The sequence below is a fragment of the Cariama cristata genome, unplaced genomic scaffold (assembly GCF_000690535.1).
Source record: "Cariama cristata isolate BGI_N322 unplaced genomic scaffold, ASM69053v1 scaffold10356, whole genome shotgun sequence".
Taxonomy (NCBI): domain Eukaryota; kingdom Metazoa; phylum Chordata; class Aves; order Cariamiformes; family Cariamidae; genus Cariama; species Cariama cristata.
In genome coordinates this window covers 21,114-35,403 of record NW_009622659.1, presented here as the reverse complement: position 1 = coordinate 35,403, position 14,290 = coordinate 21,114, and the positions used below count along the sequence as shown (strand labels likewise).

The 14,290-nt window shown below is 36.7% G+C and overlaps 1 protein-coding gene across 1 annotated transcript in view; it reads left to right on the top strand.

The window, feature by feature from the left end:
- The first annotated feature begins 1,475 nt into the window (after positions 1-1,475).
- Positions 1,476-14,290, top strand: part of ZCCHC6 (zinc finger, CCHC domain containing 6) — a 29,959-nt gene continuing 17,144 nt past the window's right edge. The window contains exons 1-9 of the mRNA XM_009702411.1: positions 1,476-1,965; positions 6,251-6,426; positions 6,990-7,106; positions 8,125-8,302; positions 8,752-8,840; positions 10,402-10,453; positions 12,233-12,302; positions 13,179-13,305; positions 14,059-14,178. Coding sequence (XP_009700713.1) covers positions 1,476-1,965; positions 6,251-6,426; positions 6,990-7,106; positions 8,125-8,302; positions 8,752-8,840; positions 10,402-10,453; positions 12,233-12,302; positions 13,179-13,305; positions 14,059-14,178 — 1,419 coding nt within the window. The remainder of the gene's footprint in view (positions 1,966-6,250; positions 6,427-6,989; positions 7,107-8,124; positions 8,303-8,751; positions 8,841-10,401; positions 10,454-12,232; positions 12,303-13,178; positions 13,306-14,058; positions 14,179-14,290) is intronic.

Below are 14,290 nucleotides of genomic sequence, written 5' to 3'. Positions count from 1 at the left end.
GGTTGGGAGCCGGAGGTGAGCGTGAACTTTGACACTCTGCTCCCTTCCAGGGCAGGCGGCGTGTCGTCAGCTGGCTGTGGGCGTTGCTTCTGGGGATAGCTCTAAAACAAACTGGGTTTAGGTCGCTCTGAAATCCAGCTTTGACAGGAGTTTCTTTCCTAAAATAGGAAGCAAGTTCACTTTGTGTGTTTGAAACTTTTCTTCCAGCTCTTAGCTGGAATCCGTGCATCTCCACAGTAGTATGTAACTGGCTATGAATTCAGGTCTTTAGGACAGGCGTCCTGCTTGTTTTGTCACTTGTGTAAGAGCAAAAAAATTGCTTCTGCTTAAGAGGGGTAAACACTAAAAGCGTCAAGCCTATAGAAAGCAAACACTGAGATGCCAAAGGGTGCCTTTGGGGCCTGCAGAACTTAAAAAAAAAATTTAAGAAAATCAGGTACCCTACTCCCGTATTAACGGCAACAGAAGGGCATTTTCTGCTTTTTAAGTGCTCCTTTTAAATGCTCTACAGCCTTCTGTGCATCCTTAAGCATCTACATGTCTTTTGGAAGAGAGAACCTCTTTGGTTGGTTGTATGTGGCTGTGTTTAAATCATACAATATTCACTGTTGATATGACCACTGCCGCTTATATGTGTTTAACAGTCTCTTCCAGGTAACCCCGTTTCACAAGCCACACTGGTTTATGTCAACATTAGGGTTATAGCTCCCTGGAAATGTTTTACAATAAGGACATGGATGTGACCAAGGAGGGGCGGGGAGAGAGCAAAACGGTAGCCCAGATGTTTTGGAGAATATTAAAGTAATATGAAATATGAGTGCTTAATACTGAGTAATGTGAGATCTCAGAATGCTCTAGGTAAAATGTGCACTAGGGGTGCAGCATTGTTTCTTAATCATTGTATCATATTTGCCTGACGGATAGATTGCTACTCAACTTCTACACCTCTGTCTCCTCTGATCACAATGTTCATTCTTAACAAGATGAACAGTATCTACTGTGGGGAAAGGGGAATAATCAGATGATGTAGAATGGCTTTGGGGCCATTCAAATTATTACACCCTTCATGTTCTACATGCTACAAAGTTCCTTCAGTCAGTCTTTCAAAGCTTTCCTTTGCTAAGCTAAGACTTTGATGTGGACCCTTAAAAGCAGTTATCTGTCCTAAAGGCATCTAGATCTTAATGTGCAAAAAAACCCATAGGCTGTCTCTGCGTTTTGTGAACTGCCCATAGGTGTTAGACATTTTAAGAGAAGAAACCTAGCTGAATTTTGAACTTCCTTTTGTTTGGTGGGAGCAAATTTTGCTTTCCACCAAGACTGGTGTGCCTTGATGGTATTGCAGAGCCAGGATTTTGACTGTTGAGATGTCCGTAACAAATAATAACCAGTGTTTATCGCTTGATTAATTTTAAAATACAACTTTTAACTCTTTAATTTATAGGTGGAAATCACTAAACTGAACAGCAATAACCATGGGAGATGCTGCAAAACCTTGCTTTGCCAAACAAAATAAGGAAATTTTACATGAAGAAGAATTAAAAGGAAGTCCATTACAGAAAGACTACCGAGTCATGGATGAATATGGGAATGGCCATAGCAATAAAACGGATACCAGCCTGCAAAAGAAAAAGGGAACGCCGGGTCGTTACGGAAACAGTCCCAGGCGAGGGCCACGTAGTGTTTTGAGTAGCCCAAATTCACTTAAAAACACAACTTACAGTCAAAGGTCAAAGTTAAATGATACCCAAAGAGATCAAATGAAGAGGTGGGTATCTGACGCCCACCGTGGTACTTCTGACAGCTGGAGAGAGTACAGATCTGTCGCCTGGATTCCTGCACATAGCAGGACAAGAAAGGACTCTCTTCATGAGGTTGAAGGTGCTGGAAACAGAAGTGTAAGACGACAACTTCAGGAAGACTTAATGAGTGAAGATGTGCCAAACATGCAGAAAGGAAGCTCTGGTAATCAACGTGTTTGTTTTTACATAACTATCTGGTAAAGTAGCTTTCTGTGTGTGTTACTGAAAAGTAAAATTCCAAGATTCAGTGTTAAAGCAAAAAATCATTTTTGTTCTGTCATATATTGCAAACTATTGACTGTACTATACTGCAGCGCTTTAAACAAATTGTTACATCAAATGATACAGAACTTGTTTTATAAATTGTGTTGTCTTTCTAAGTTAGTTTATAAGTGATAGGAATAAGTAGGTTGCAGCATCTATGTAGTGTCCCTGTTTGCAATTTTCCAGGTACAATTTCATTGAATCTGTCAAGGCTGATAAGGGATGTTTCAGTTAAGTTCATACAGGGTAAGATTTTGGAGCTACCGATAAGGTCTGTAACAGCATATCTTAATGAAGATTGAAAACAACACCGCATAGGTATTGTGAGAACTTAATACTAGCAACAGTAATGTGGCAATAACACAAAACTAATTCTCCATGCATATTGAACTTCTCTATGGGTGATTGGTACTAATAATGAGTGTACAAACCCTAGGTATTGAAATGCAAGGAAGAACAGGCTAAGGGAGGATAAAGTAATTGACATTGTAAGATCTTCATTGAATGTGAGTACTAGAAGGAAGTGTAAGTAGATCGAAGTAAAAAGAGGAAGCTTTAAAGAAGAGAATGTAATTAGATAAAATACAAAAGACTAAGGCACAGATGAGGTGCTGCTAACATGGAATGGCTGCCTGTTTACAAGAAATCTATCTTGTTTTAGTTAAAACTAGGGGCAAAAGACATTATTGATCTGCCCCTGTGCTGAGAGGGAAAGCTATTCCTTGTTGATATGAGGATGTCCAGGAATTAAATGTCCTTTCCCTTGATATCAGCTGTCACCAAAAAGATAAACTGTGAGCAGATACCCAGTATCTCCCGTTGTTAGAAGTAAGTTGCACATTTAAGCTCAACCTCAGATGAGGAGAGAGCAGAGCAGAATGCTTTCGCAAGTTTATTCTTGAATTTACTGGGTCTAACAAACTTTTTTCTGTGAAACTTCAGGAACTCTCCGAAATAGATTTTTTTTGAACCACTGGCAGTCATACCTGAGAACTTACTCAGGAGAAGGGAGCTACTGGCATACAGGAAAGAGCAAGCATCTCTTAAAAGTGGAATTTAAAAAATGGTATGCAACTTTAATCTTGGAATCTGTTCTGGAACAAACAATGTAACCTACTATAAGTATTTGAAAGATACAAAGAGATGAGTAGCAGCAACCATAGATTTGTCAAGAAAAAAGTATGCCAAGTGCTTCTAATTTATTTCTTTAAAATAGTAATCAGTCCCATGTGGACATGGGAGAAGCAGTTGATAGATACTGTTAGTACTAGAACTGTAGTACTTTAGACACTCTTACGTGACAGTTCTGTAAGTAAACTAGGGGAAAATTGTCTAGATGAAATTAATACAAGAGACTTGCAGAGCTAATCAGATGACTGTACTCAGAAAATTCTTACCAAAGACTTTGTCAAAATGATAGGAAGCATTGAGCAAGCATGTACAGGGAGTCTGTTCTGTTCAATGTTTATTCCACTAATCTGATGATGAATGAAGACGGCATGCTTATTAATTCTGTGCTTTTAAATTTGAATATGCTGTGGAGCTGGTAGGAATGGAATGCAGAAAAGCAGGAAGGTCAATTAAAATAACTTTGTACAATTGGAGAAATAACCTATATATAGGATGAAATACAAAAGACGAGCAAATGCTATTGTTTAAGTAGGACTGTCAACTGTACAAATAACTGAGGAAAAGTTGTTATAGAGTAGCATTTTTTTTCAGAGAAGAATTTGAAATTGCAGTGAATCAGAAGATAATAATGAGTAGTCAGTGTCATGGTGTTGTGAGGCATGAAAACAGATTTGCAGCCTGAAGTACTCCTTTTTCGGTAAGTCTTCGGTAAGCTCAATTGCAGTACTCTGTCCAGCTTTGGCACCCTGCTTGAATGAAGAAAATGGAAACAGTCTGAAGAAGAGTGAGAAAAATGCCAGGGCACATAGAAAACAGAAACTACAAAAACTGTAAACAATCCCCAACCTTTCTGCAAAAGGAAAGGGTAGAGAGGCATGGTAACAGTCTTCAGCTGTCTAGAAATGTATTAAAAAGCTGATGTAGTAATCTGGCTTGCATTTTTCCAATAGAGTGGACACAAAGCAATGGTCCTAAAATTGAGCAAGAAAGGTTCAGTTGAGGAGTAAAGGGAAAACTTCTAACGGTAAAGCTAGGGAAGTACTGGAGGGGTTGTCTGGGCAGCTCATGGAGTGTGTGCCTGAAGGCCTTTAGGAACAGGTTAGGTGAGCATTGCTCAGCATTGACAAAGTTCACTTCATCCTGCTGCGAAGCACAGGTGTGGAATAGCTCACCTCTTGAGGTCCCTTTTGAAAGCTCTAATTCTATGTCAAGTAGCAAACCATTACTAGAACTGTTTCTTTTAGCATTTTATTTTACCTGAAATCTTTTATGCAGTTGTCCTTTTCCTTTACCTTTATGCCTTTTTACTCTAGCTCACAGGGAGGGAGTTTACCAACTCTCTGAGGCACAGATTTTTCTGCAGAAGCTTTAATTTTAATTTGCCTTTAGCACTTTATCGAGTCATTAATCCATAATTAGATTGTCACTACTGTAACTACCAAATATGGAAAGCATTTATTTACTTTGTAAATTTTTTTTAAGTTACTTAGTGGTTACAGAAATAAGTATGTAGTTGTCACATGTTTCCTGCAAAGACATTCATGTAATACACCTTTTTCTCCAAGTTCCATCTACACTGATCAGTAAAAATGTAGCCAAACAACTATGGTGGGTCTTAGGAGTTCAAGCAGGAGAGTCGGCATGGAAAACGGATGTGTAAATTTCAGAGACTCAGAATTCTGTTTCTGCTCCTTGGAGCTTCCTTTAGAGTACTGTCCCTGCAACCTATTAAGCCTTAGTTCTGTTTATTCCAGCATAAACTGGTGCTGTTGCTGAAAGAAACTATATTACCATTCTTGTCCTGGTCGTGTTTACAACACTACCATATGCCTGCTGCTTAGTGAACTGAGTCAAACATCTGGTTGAAAATGCACAACTAAACTGTTTCCCTTTTGCCAATTGTTAGAGACAAAAAATGTGGTTGCAGGAAAGAAACTTTGTAAATCTACTTCATAGAGCAGTTGTGTTTTACCTTTTTTTTTTTCCTAATTATTACAAATGAAAACCTGATGCTGTGATAAGGGTTTTGGAGACTAAAGAAGTTGCATAAACTTTCTCAGAAGCAGGGAACTTTAGAAATTCCATGCATCTGGACATCCTGTATAGCTACTCAAGTGAAAGGTAAGATGTGATCTAAAGTCATGTGTGAAAATCCGGTCTGTGTGTATTCATTCCTGAGATGATTTTTACAGGTATTGTTTGGACCTGTGGCAATTCCTGCTTCAAACTTATGACAAAGTTTGCTTAGAAGTAAAAGTGGTATTTACATTAATTTGTTCCAGAGCTTTTGCTGTAAACACAAGCAGCTTTCTAATCATGTTTTATTCTGTCAGTATTATAACTTTATTAAGCAATATGTGCAAATACTTAGCAAATTCATTATTTATTGACTTCCATAGCCAATAGGGTTTTTTTAACTTGTCTATTTAATAATGTGAAGGCAATACTGATCCATTTGCTGGTTTAATTGAAAGGCAAGTGACATTAACAGGCAGTTATTACTGGTGATAATAAATTGTTGAAGCCAATGCTGAGCCACGGCAGTGCTATGTCATAGTGCTGTTAGCTATTACAAATCATTAAGATTGGCCTGCACTCACTGAATCTGTGATATTTGTAATGGTCTGTGGGTCAGTTCACGTTCTAGCTTGTTCATCTACCTAAGGCTGATGAGACATCCTGAAATCTTTGGATATATTCTACCTTTTAATTATAATAACATCCAGGTATGTCTCAACTAGGCAGTGACATCTATTGCATTTAGTTTTATTTTTTTGCCAATTTTAACAAAGTTATCTAAATAAGGTTGGTGACTTCAGTGGGACAAATTAGTGGTTTTAAGTAGTTCAGAACAAGGGTACTGTAGGTTATGACATAAATATACACTTGTGCGATTATCATACTTGCACAGAACAGATTATGAAACCATACAGGGTAGATGATTTCTGTCATCTTTGATTTGCACATAAGTAGAATGGTAATTAAAGAAAAAACAAAATGCTGTGTGGTATTCTGAAGTTATTTGACATATTGCTTTCATAACTCTTTATAAGAAATGAAGAAGCTTATGAAACAAAGAAGATCGAGAAGAACTAGAAAAGATGAGTATGATCAAGATGAAGGGGATGGTCTGGTCATAGATGTGTCTGTGCTGTCGGCAAAAGAACTTCTAGGATTGCAGCAAGCTGAAGAACGATTGAAGCGAGACTGCATTTATAGACTGAAGAAGGTGCCACTGTCTTTACTTGTATAAACCTCTTCTATTTTTGTCTGTAAATACAACATAGAGGGTACACTTTGAGCAATTTCTCTGACTGTAGCTAGAAAGTCTAGTTACAGAATTCATGTAATGTACAAAATGGATGCTGTTAATCAATTGTCAAGAGAAAGCAGGTTATCCTTTGGGTCTTTTACCATAATCTTGGTTTGGCAGCAATTTAAGCACAGAAGATGGCTGCTGCTTTAGCAGCATGAATTAACGTCAGCTCAGTAGATGCTGGGACAGTGGACCTGAAAAGTTTTACTGTATGTTTGTTCAGTTAATACATTCTTCCGTAGGCATTGGGTATTTTCCACTGTAAAAGACAAGGTGTTGGGCTTGATTGGCAAGTACTACCATTCTTCTGCCATTATATTTGATATGCAAACTTTTTGACTGTAGAGATGGAGTTAGGAAAGCTAAAGTGAGTATTTCTGGATTTCACAGTTAGTCATTCAGCTTAGCAGGGGTATTGAATGAAATGAAGGTAATATCTTTCTATAGTTTAGGGTTTTTTACTGTCCTTATTTTAGAAACCTCGAAGCTACTCATCAGCAAAATATACCTGCAAATTATGTGATGTTTTGATTGAGTCGGTGGCTTTTGCTCATAAGCATATTAAAGAGAAAAGACACAAGAAAAACCTAAAGGTGAGTTAAAGACAAGAAAAAGTATAAAATGCAGATTTATGAAACTGTCCTCACCCTACTAACGACAATGAAACTGCATTGCTTCTAAAATCATTCTGCATTTATTTTTTACCATGTTTTTAATATTCTTAAAAAGTATTACTTAATGATACTGGTAAAAAGAGTAAACTTGGGACCTGGACTTTTCTTCTGCCCTCAGCTTTGGAATTTAATTTGTACTTTTTTATGCCTATTATTATTAGAAGAGGTCCTTATTTAAAGTATAACTCAGTAATATTTTGTTACTGGTGGTTTAAGTATAATAAAAAAGCTGTACCAACTGATTCTTCTGTTTTGCTGTTCTATAATTCTTCTTGTAGACTAGTTATGTGTATTCTTCTTGGTGTATATTTCATTGGGATATTTCAACAATGAAGAGTCTTGATCAAGTCCAGAGCAATGAGGAGTAGCAATAAGCAAATATAGTTCGTCTGGCAGAATTAGAAATTATAATCTATATGTCAGGGTGAAGATTTCTTAATTTTACAGTATTTCTGAATTGAACTGTGGAGTATTACAGACTTGCTTATATGTAAAGGAAATAGGTTTGTTTTGAACATAAAAATCAAAATAACTTCCAGCGTAACCTCAGTTATAATTTCTATTTTTTTAATTAAATATCTTGCGTTTCTTCTCCTTTCTCAGCTTGAAGTGGACAAAAATACTTGTCTTCTGCAGGTTTTCTATTTCCTCGTCTCTAACTCCTGCCATTTTCCACTTCACAGATGGTGAAATTGGTGACTTTTTTTTAATGTTCCAAATACATGTGTATATATACCGCTGCATGTTACTGAAGCCTCCTGGAATATATTATTCTTTATACCTGTCACAGTTTTTCTCTTGATGGTCTTGTTTCCAATTATGTCTGTTATCTGGAAGACCTATGGTGGTGTTACTTGGGATGAGTTGCAGGAGTTCATTCTACCATGTTAAGCAACTCAAGAAAATCATTAAAACATCCATCTAATTATCTCTAAAGGAAAAGCAAGAAGAACAGCTACTGACAGCTCTGCCGCCTCCAACGCCTTCCCAGATACAAGCTATTGGTGTTGCTATTGAAAATGTCATGCAGGAGTTTGGCCTAAATAATGAAGATGTAGAAGAAAGGCTCAAAATTAAAACAGTGATGGAAAACTTACTGCATCAGAAATTGCCAGGTATTACTTGCGATTTGTTTTAAATGCTAGATATGCCAACTTAAAAAAAAAAGCCCAACAAACAAAAGCTCATAAAGTGAAAACCTTGGCTAACTAAATTCTAAAACATTATATTTAGTTGCTAGTCTGTTGAATGACATGATGTGGCAATATAACCCTGTGTCAGAATTAAATTAAATTAGTGATGTTCATGACCCAAACAGAGCTGTAGTAAAAAGTGAAAATGAACAGGACATGGGGGGCATTTGACCTTCATGATAAGCCTTTACTAGCAACAACATGGAAGGCAGGATTGACTAACACAGTTCTGTGCTGTTGGAAGGCCCTTCTTTATTTCTTGTGGTTATCAAAACTAGATGTAGTTTTAAGATGTACTGGCAATGCCGGAAAGTAGCTACAGAGTTAGAATTAGGTATAGAGTAAATGCAGTATAATTCTTTTTATTGCAGAGTGCTCATTAAGATTGTATGGCTCCTCCTGTAGCAGATTTGGTTTTAAAACTTCAGACGTAAATGTAAATATCCAGTTTCCTGCCAGTGTAAGTAAGACCATTTTATTAAGTATGTCTAAGTGGTTTTGAATGTTTGCATCTTTATGTAGATTATCGTTTAAACTTTACAATGTGGTAGTAGCACTTTTCATGAAAATACATTGGGTAAAACAGAGCTATCACATTAAAATGATCTTAAAATAACATTCTTTGCTTCATACACCACAAATGGTGTCCTGGTTTTGACTGGGTTAATTTTCTGCTTAGCAGCTGGTACAGTGTGTTTTGGATTTAGTGTGAGAATAATGTTGGTAACACACTGATGTTTCAGTTGTTGCTAAGTGGTGCTTATCCAAAGTTAAGGATTTTTCAGTTTCCCATGCTCTGCCAGCAAGTAGGTGCACAAGAAGCTGGGAGGGAGCTCAGCCAGGACAGCTCACCCGAACCAGCCAAAGGGATATTCCATACCATAAAGCGTCATGGTCAGTATGTAAACTGAGGGCGTTGGCTGGGAGGGGCTGATTGCTGCTCAGGGATCGCTGCTCAGGCATCGGTCAGTGGACTATGAACAACTGTATTGTGCATCACTTGACTTTTTGGGGGTTTTTTTGTTATATTCCTTTTCATTAAATTATTATATTTTATTTTACTTATTAAACTGTTCTTACCTCAACCCATGAGTTTTACTTTTTTCAGTTCTCCCCATCTCACTGGGAGGGGGAGGAGCAAGCAGCTGTGTGGTGCTTAGGTGCAGGCTAGGGTTAAACTGCAACGAATAGTCAGGTGGTATAGTACAGCTTTGTGTTTTATTGAATCTTCCTTCTGAAAACACTTAAGACATCTGTACTTCTAGCAGTTCTATGAGACAGATCATTATTTATCTTCTTATACAGCTGGATTAAATGGCACTTCCATGATCATGTTTCTGTATTGATATATGCATATCAGAGTTTTTGATTTCAAGGTTATTTTTGAGCCATGAAACCATCTTATGTCATTTACATGTGAAGCAATTTAAAGTCCTGGTTTGTCACGCTAGTTGTTTCTATAAATCTTTGTGCATGCACATTGAAAAGAAATTAAGGACTGTGAAAAGCTTTTGATTCCATACTGAAACTTTTTTGTAGCTGATTTGGCAGTCTCATAGTTAAAATTTAGCATTTCCTGCAGTAAAAGATGGAAATGTTGTAGGGATAAAGAATGATCCAAATTCATAAAGTGCATATAATTCCAAAAAAGCTATGATTCCAATCTTTGTGAGGTAGATCCACTATGTCAGAAGGCAATCATTTAAGCACACTGAAATAGTATTTCTGTTGGGGTTTTTTTTCCACAACCAAGTCTTTGATAGATGAAAAAATAACTTTACTTACAATTACTGCAGGATTATTTTTTTTTTTCTTCAAAATAAGCAGATTGTGTTCCTTTTATCAAAACTTAGTGATAGCCAAGGACCAAGAGTTTTTTTTTCAGCGGGTGTTATTTTGTTTCCTTCTTGCTGCCCTCTCTGGAAAAGAAACAGAAGTGGCCTAGGGACGATATTTTTTAAATTTTTTTTTTTAATTGTGGGAAATCACTTTTTTGACAGCTTTATTACTTTTATTGATAGATGACTCAACCAGATGTTCTCTTACTTGTGCAAGAAAGTCTCCAGAACAGTGGTAAGAAAAAATTGCTATCTTCTCAATTCCATTAAATTATTAGTGCTTAGTATTGTTGAATTCCACCTCTATTGGACAGGTAAACCACATGCTATTCATTTTTTAGAAAGGTGTGAGACTGAAAAACACTGCAGGAAGTAATACATGAGCAGAAGTAGATTTGTTCAGTATTCAAGTTTCATGACTGAAATCCCAGTATTTGTGTTGATGTGAGAAATTCCTAGTGGGAGGTTTTCTTCTACATTATAAATGAAGATGTCATTAAACTTACAATAGACTGTGCTGCCTTTCTTTCCTCAGACTGCTGTGTTAGCCATGTATAGTACAGAAAGTAGCCTAAGCTCTTGTAACATGAGATCAGAAACTTGTTATTTTACTTTCGGATTGTGGTCTTTTTTCCTATAATTATGTGCACATGCCTGTTACTGCAGTGAGGCCATATACAAATGACTGTGTACAGACACATGGGGTTTTTTCAGGTAATGAATACAATTCTGTGCACTAATACAAGCGAGTAAAGTTTAAGTTCTTAAAAAAAAATAAATACAGTTACTCAAACCAATTCAAGCATGCGCAGGCAAAAAATGAAAAGATGTGAGAGAAACTCTGTCTCTTTAAATGCAGATGGTAAAAAGTAGCTTTACTACTTTCTTGCCTAGCTTTATGCTTGCAGTTGGGAAATCAGACCATATAGTTCCAAACATGTATGTTAAACACACACACATTTATTGACTTGGATTGTTCTCATTGCCACCCCACCACCATTATATGTGCATCCTCTTGTCTGGTCAAATGACCATTATAGTCTTTGAGAATGGGGTTATTGTTCAACCAGTCTGGAGGAATGAAGACCCAGATCCCATAAGAAGTTAGGATCTCTAGGTGTTTTGAAAGCAAGCAATATTTGCATTAACAACTTGTGCAAACCTTTTTCTGTGAGTTGGAAGATACAGGGACAGAGCATCAGGCATTTGAGGTACCCCAGTGGCAAAAGCCAGGCGTTTTTCAAAGAAGTCAGCTGTACCATTGCTAAGTAACATCGAGAAAACCTTGTCATTTCAGAATTTTTGAGTTGGGTATCTAAAATTGTTTCATAGTTTCTTCTGTACTTAGTACAGTGAATCAGTGAGGCATTAAAAAATAAGCCCAGTTTGGATCAATAAGCTCCACTTGGAGAAAGGACTGCAGTAGCATCTGATACAAGTGTAGCTGTATTTAGAAAGCTATATAAAGAATAAGAGGAAAAAATAATTAATCACAGCAAGAAGACATCACATCATGTCAGTAAGCTTCTTCTATACTTACATAGGGCATTTCTAGATTACCAGGGGAAATAAACTTGGATATTTTCTTTCCATTGAGTACTGACAATGCTCTCTTTTTTCTTTTTTTTTTTTTTGCCACCTTTCACACTAACATTGTTTTACAGATGTCATTGGTCTGTCTGTATGCCTGGATTACTGAAGCCAGCACTTAACCAAAATAGACCTACTTAATTATACCTACTGTATATATGAATTTTGAAAAGTTCTGTTTTTCTCGAGTGTTTTCTTAAGTGCTTATCATGTAGCCCATACTCTTCCCATCACATAGGAAAAACTTGCTTTAAAAGAGTGACAGGATTAATCTATCAGATGTACTGAATTATATGTCTCAAAATTAATCATTTTATTAAGAAGTTGAGTTTCTAGCTGTACGCCTGTAATTGCATCCAGATCAACATATTTTTTGTCAACACTATGCTTAACGTGGCTTCTTCTTTTCCTTTCTGCTGCCTAGAGTCTTTTACGGAAGTTGATGCAGATTTCCATGCTAGAATACCAGCGGTGGTATGCAGAGAAAAGCAAAGGTCTCAGTTGTCACTTTATGTGTTCTAATACTATATAGCAATGTAAATTATGTGTACCAACATCTGAAAAATGACGTTTCTGTACTAAATTATTACAGTTCCATGGATCTTGAAACACAAACTTAACACTCATGGGCAAGTCATTCCTAGCCTAGAATAAGAGGGTAAGGGTTGTTCTGTCCTCAGCTGTGTATTTCCCAATCCTTTCAACTGTTATGGCTTCCAGCATGTACCCTTACCCTTCCATTTGGGATAACTGCTTAAGCAGAAACTTCCCTTCCTTATAGGTAATGCAGATACCATATTAAATTGCGAACTTCTGTAGGGGCAAGATCAGCTTGCTTAGCTTCACTAGTATTTTGAGAACAAGTGAAAGATGTTTTATTTTGCCAGTTTAATGAATGTCACTTAAGATTCATGAAACGATCTATAAACAGCTACTGATACAGAAATATTACCAGTTATTTGCTGCTACTTTGGCCTTTCAGTGTTTGAAAACCTTTCTTGTGCTATGGAAACAGCATAGAAACTGTTTCTGATGGGTGTGGTATGGGAAGATTTTTTTTATTATTCATGAAGGAAATTAGTACTGTAACTTTTTAGTTGAGTCAATGAATGTCATTAGAAACAAATACTTAAAATTGAATTGTATTTGAAAACACTTTTACAGAAAATTATAATGCATGTATTTTCAACCTGACCATAAATCAAATTGGTTCGCCATGCTTCTTTTAATGTAGATAGGGTGTCTTTGAGAGGCTGTCAAGTGTTTCCTTACAGCCTTCTGCTACACTGTTTTGTGAGATGTTAGGTGAACTATGGCTGTTGTTGCAAAACCTCCAAGATCTTTTACTTTGTTTCTTTTTTGGGTTTTAGTGGCCTTATTTGTAAAGTGAGTGCAGGGAATGAGAATGCTTGTCTGACAACAAACCATTTAGCTGCACTTGGAAAACTGGAACCTACTGTAGTACCTTTAGTGATTGCCTTCAGGTATTGGGCAAAGGTAAGAGTTATTTGTATTCCCCCATCTGTGAATAAATATTGAATGAACATTGGTATTTATGCTGGTAAGACCGTAGGTATGGTGTAGAAGAGTGGTTGTTGAAACTGTCTTTATAAAAAGTTGAAAAAAAGATATTTAATTTTTTTCTAAATTGTAAATTTTATAAATGATATAACTGTTGTGTGTGTTATAATGTTCCGCTAAACTTCAAAAGTGGAATTTTAAGCTTCAGCCAGTAGCATGCAGACTGTAAGTATCCTCCTCTGTTGTCAAACAAGTCCGAGGAATGTCTATGAAATGGAATTACCAGTTTCCCATAAACTTAATCCATCAGGAAAAAAATGAAAGGAAAAAGCTACTTGTTTCTGTATGTAGATGAAAACTTTCTTGTGAATTAAAATAACTTGTTCCAAAACTTTGTGTGCCTGCAATTAAAATATGATTTAAGAAAAAGATTGAAAAACTTTTGACTTTTACTAAATCTACGTAAAATGAGTCATCATTCTTTGTAAATGTGCTGTATGCTGTCTGTTTGCCAGTCTTGATCCTATGGCTCTTACCCTGAAAATATTATGGTAATAACTTGACTCCAGTAAATATGCAGGCCTTGAGACCAAAGTCCATCTCATAAGAGCTCAAAGATGTCTGAGTTTCTGTCAGTATTTAATGTGACAGTCTTCTGAACAGTAGTTAAAAGAATATTTTTTATGGTATCACTTGAAACCTTAATGACTGCACAATTTGTTTTTACAGTTGTGCTGTGTTGATCGTCCTGAAGAGGGAGGCTTGTCACCTTATGTGTTCGCTTTAATGGTTATTTTCTTTCTACAACAGAGGAAAGAGCCTTTTCTACCTGTCTATTTGGGATCATGGGTATGTGTGTTAATACACTGAATGATATGAATGAGAGCACCAATCACTTGTGGTGGTGTGTAACCTGTCAGCTTCTTGCTATTCTGAGCAAGCCATAAGGCAGCCATTTCTG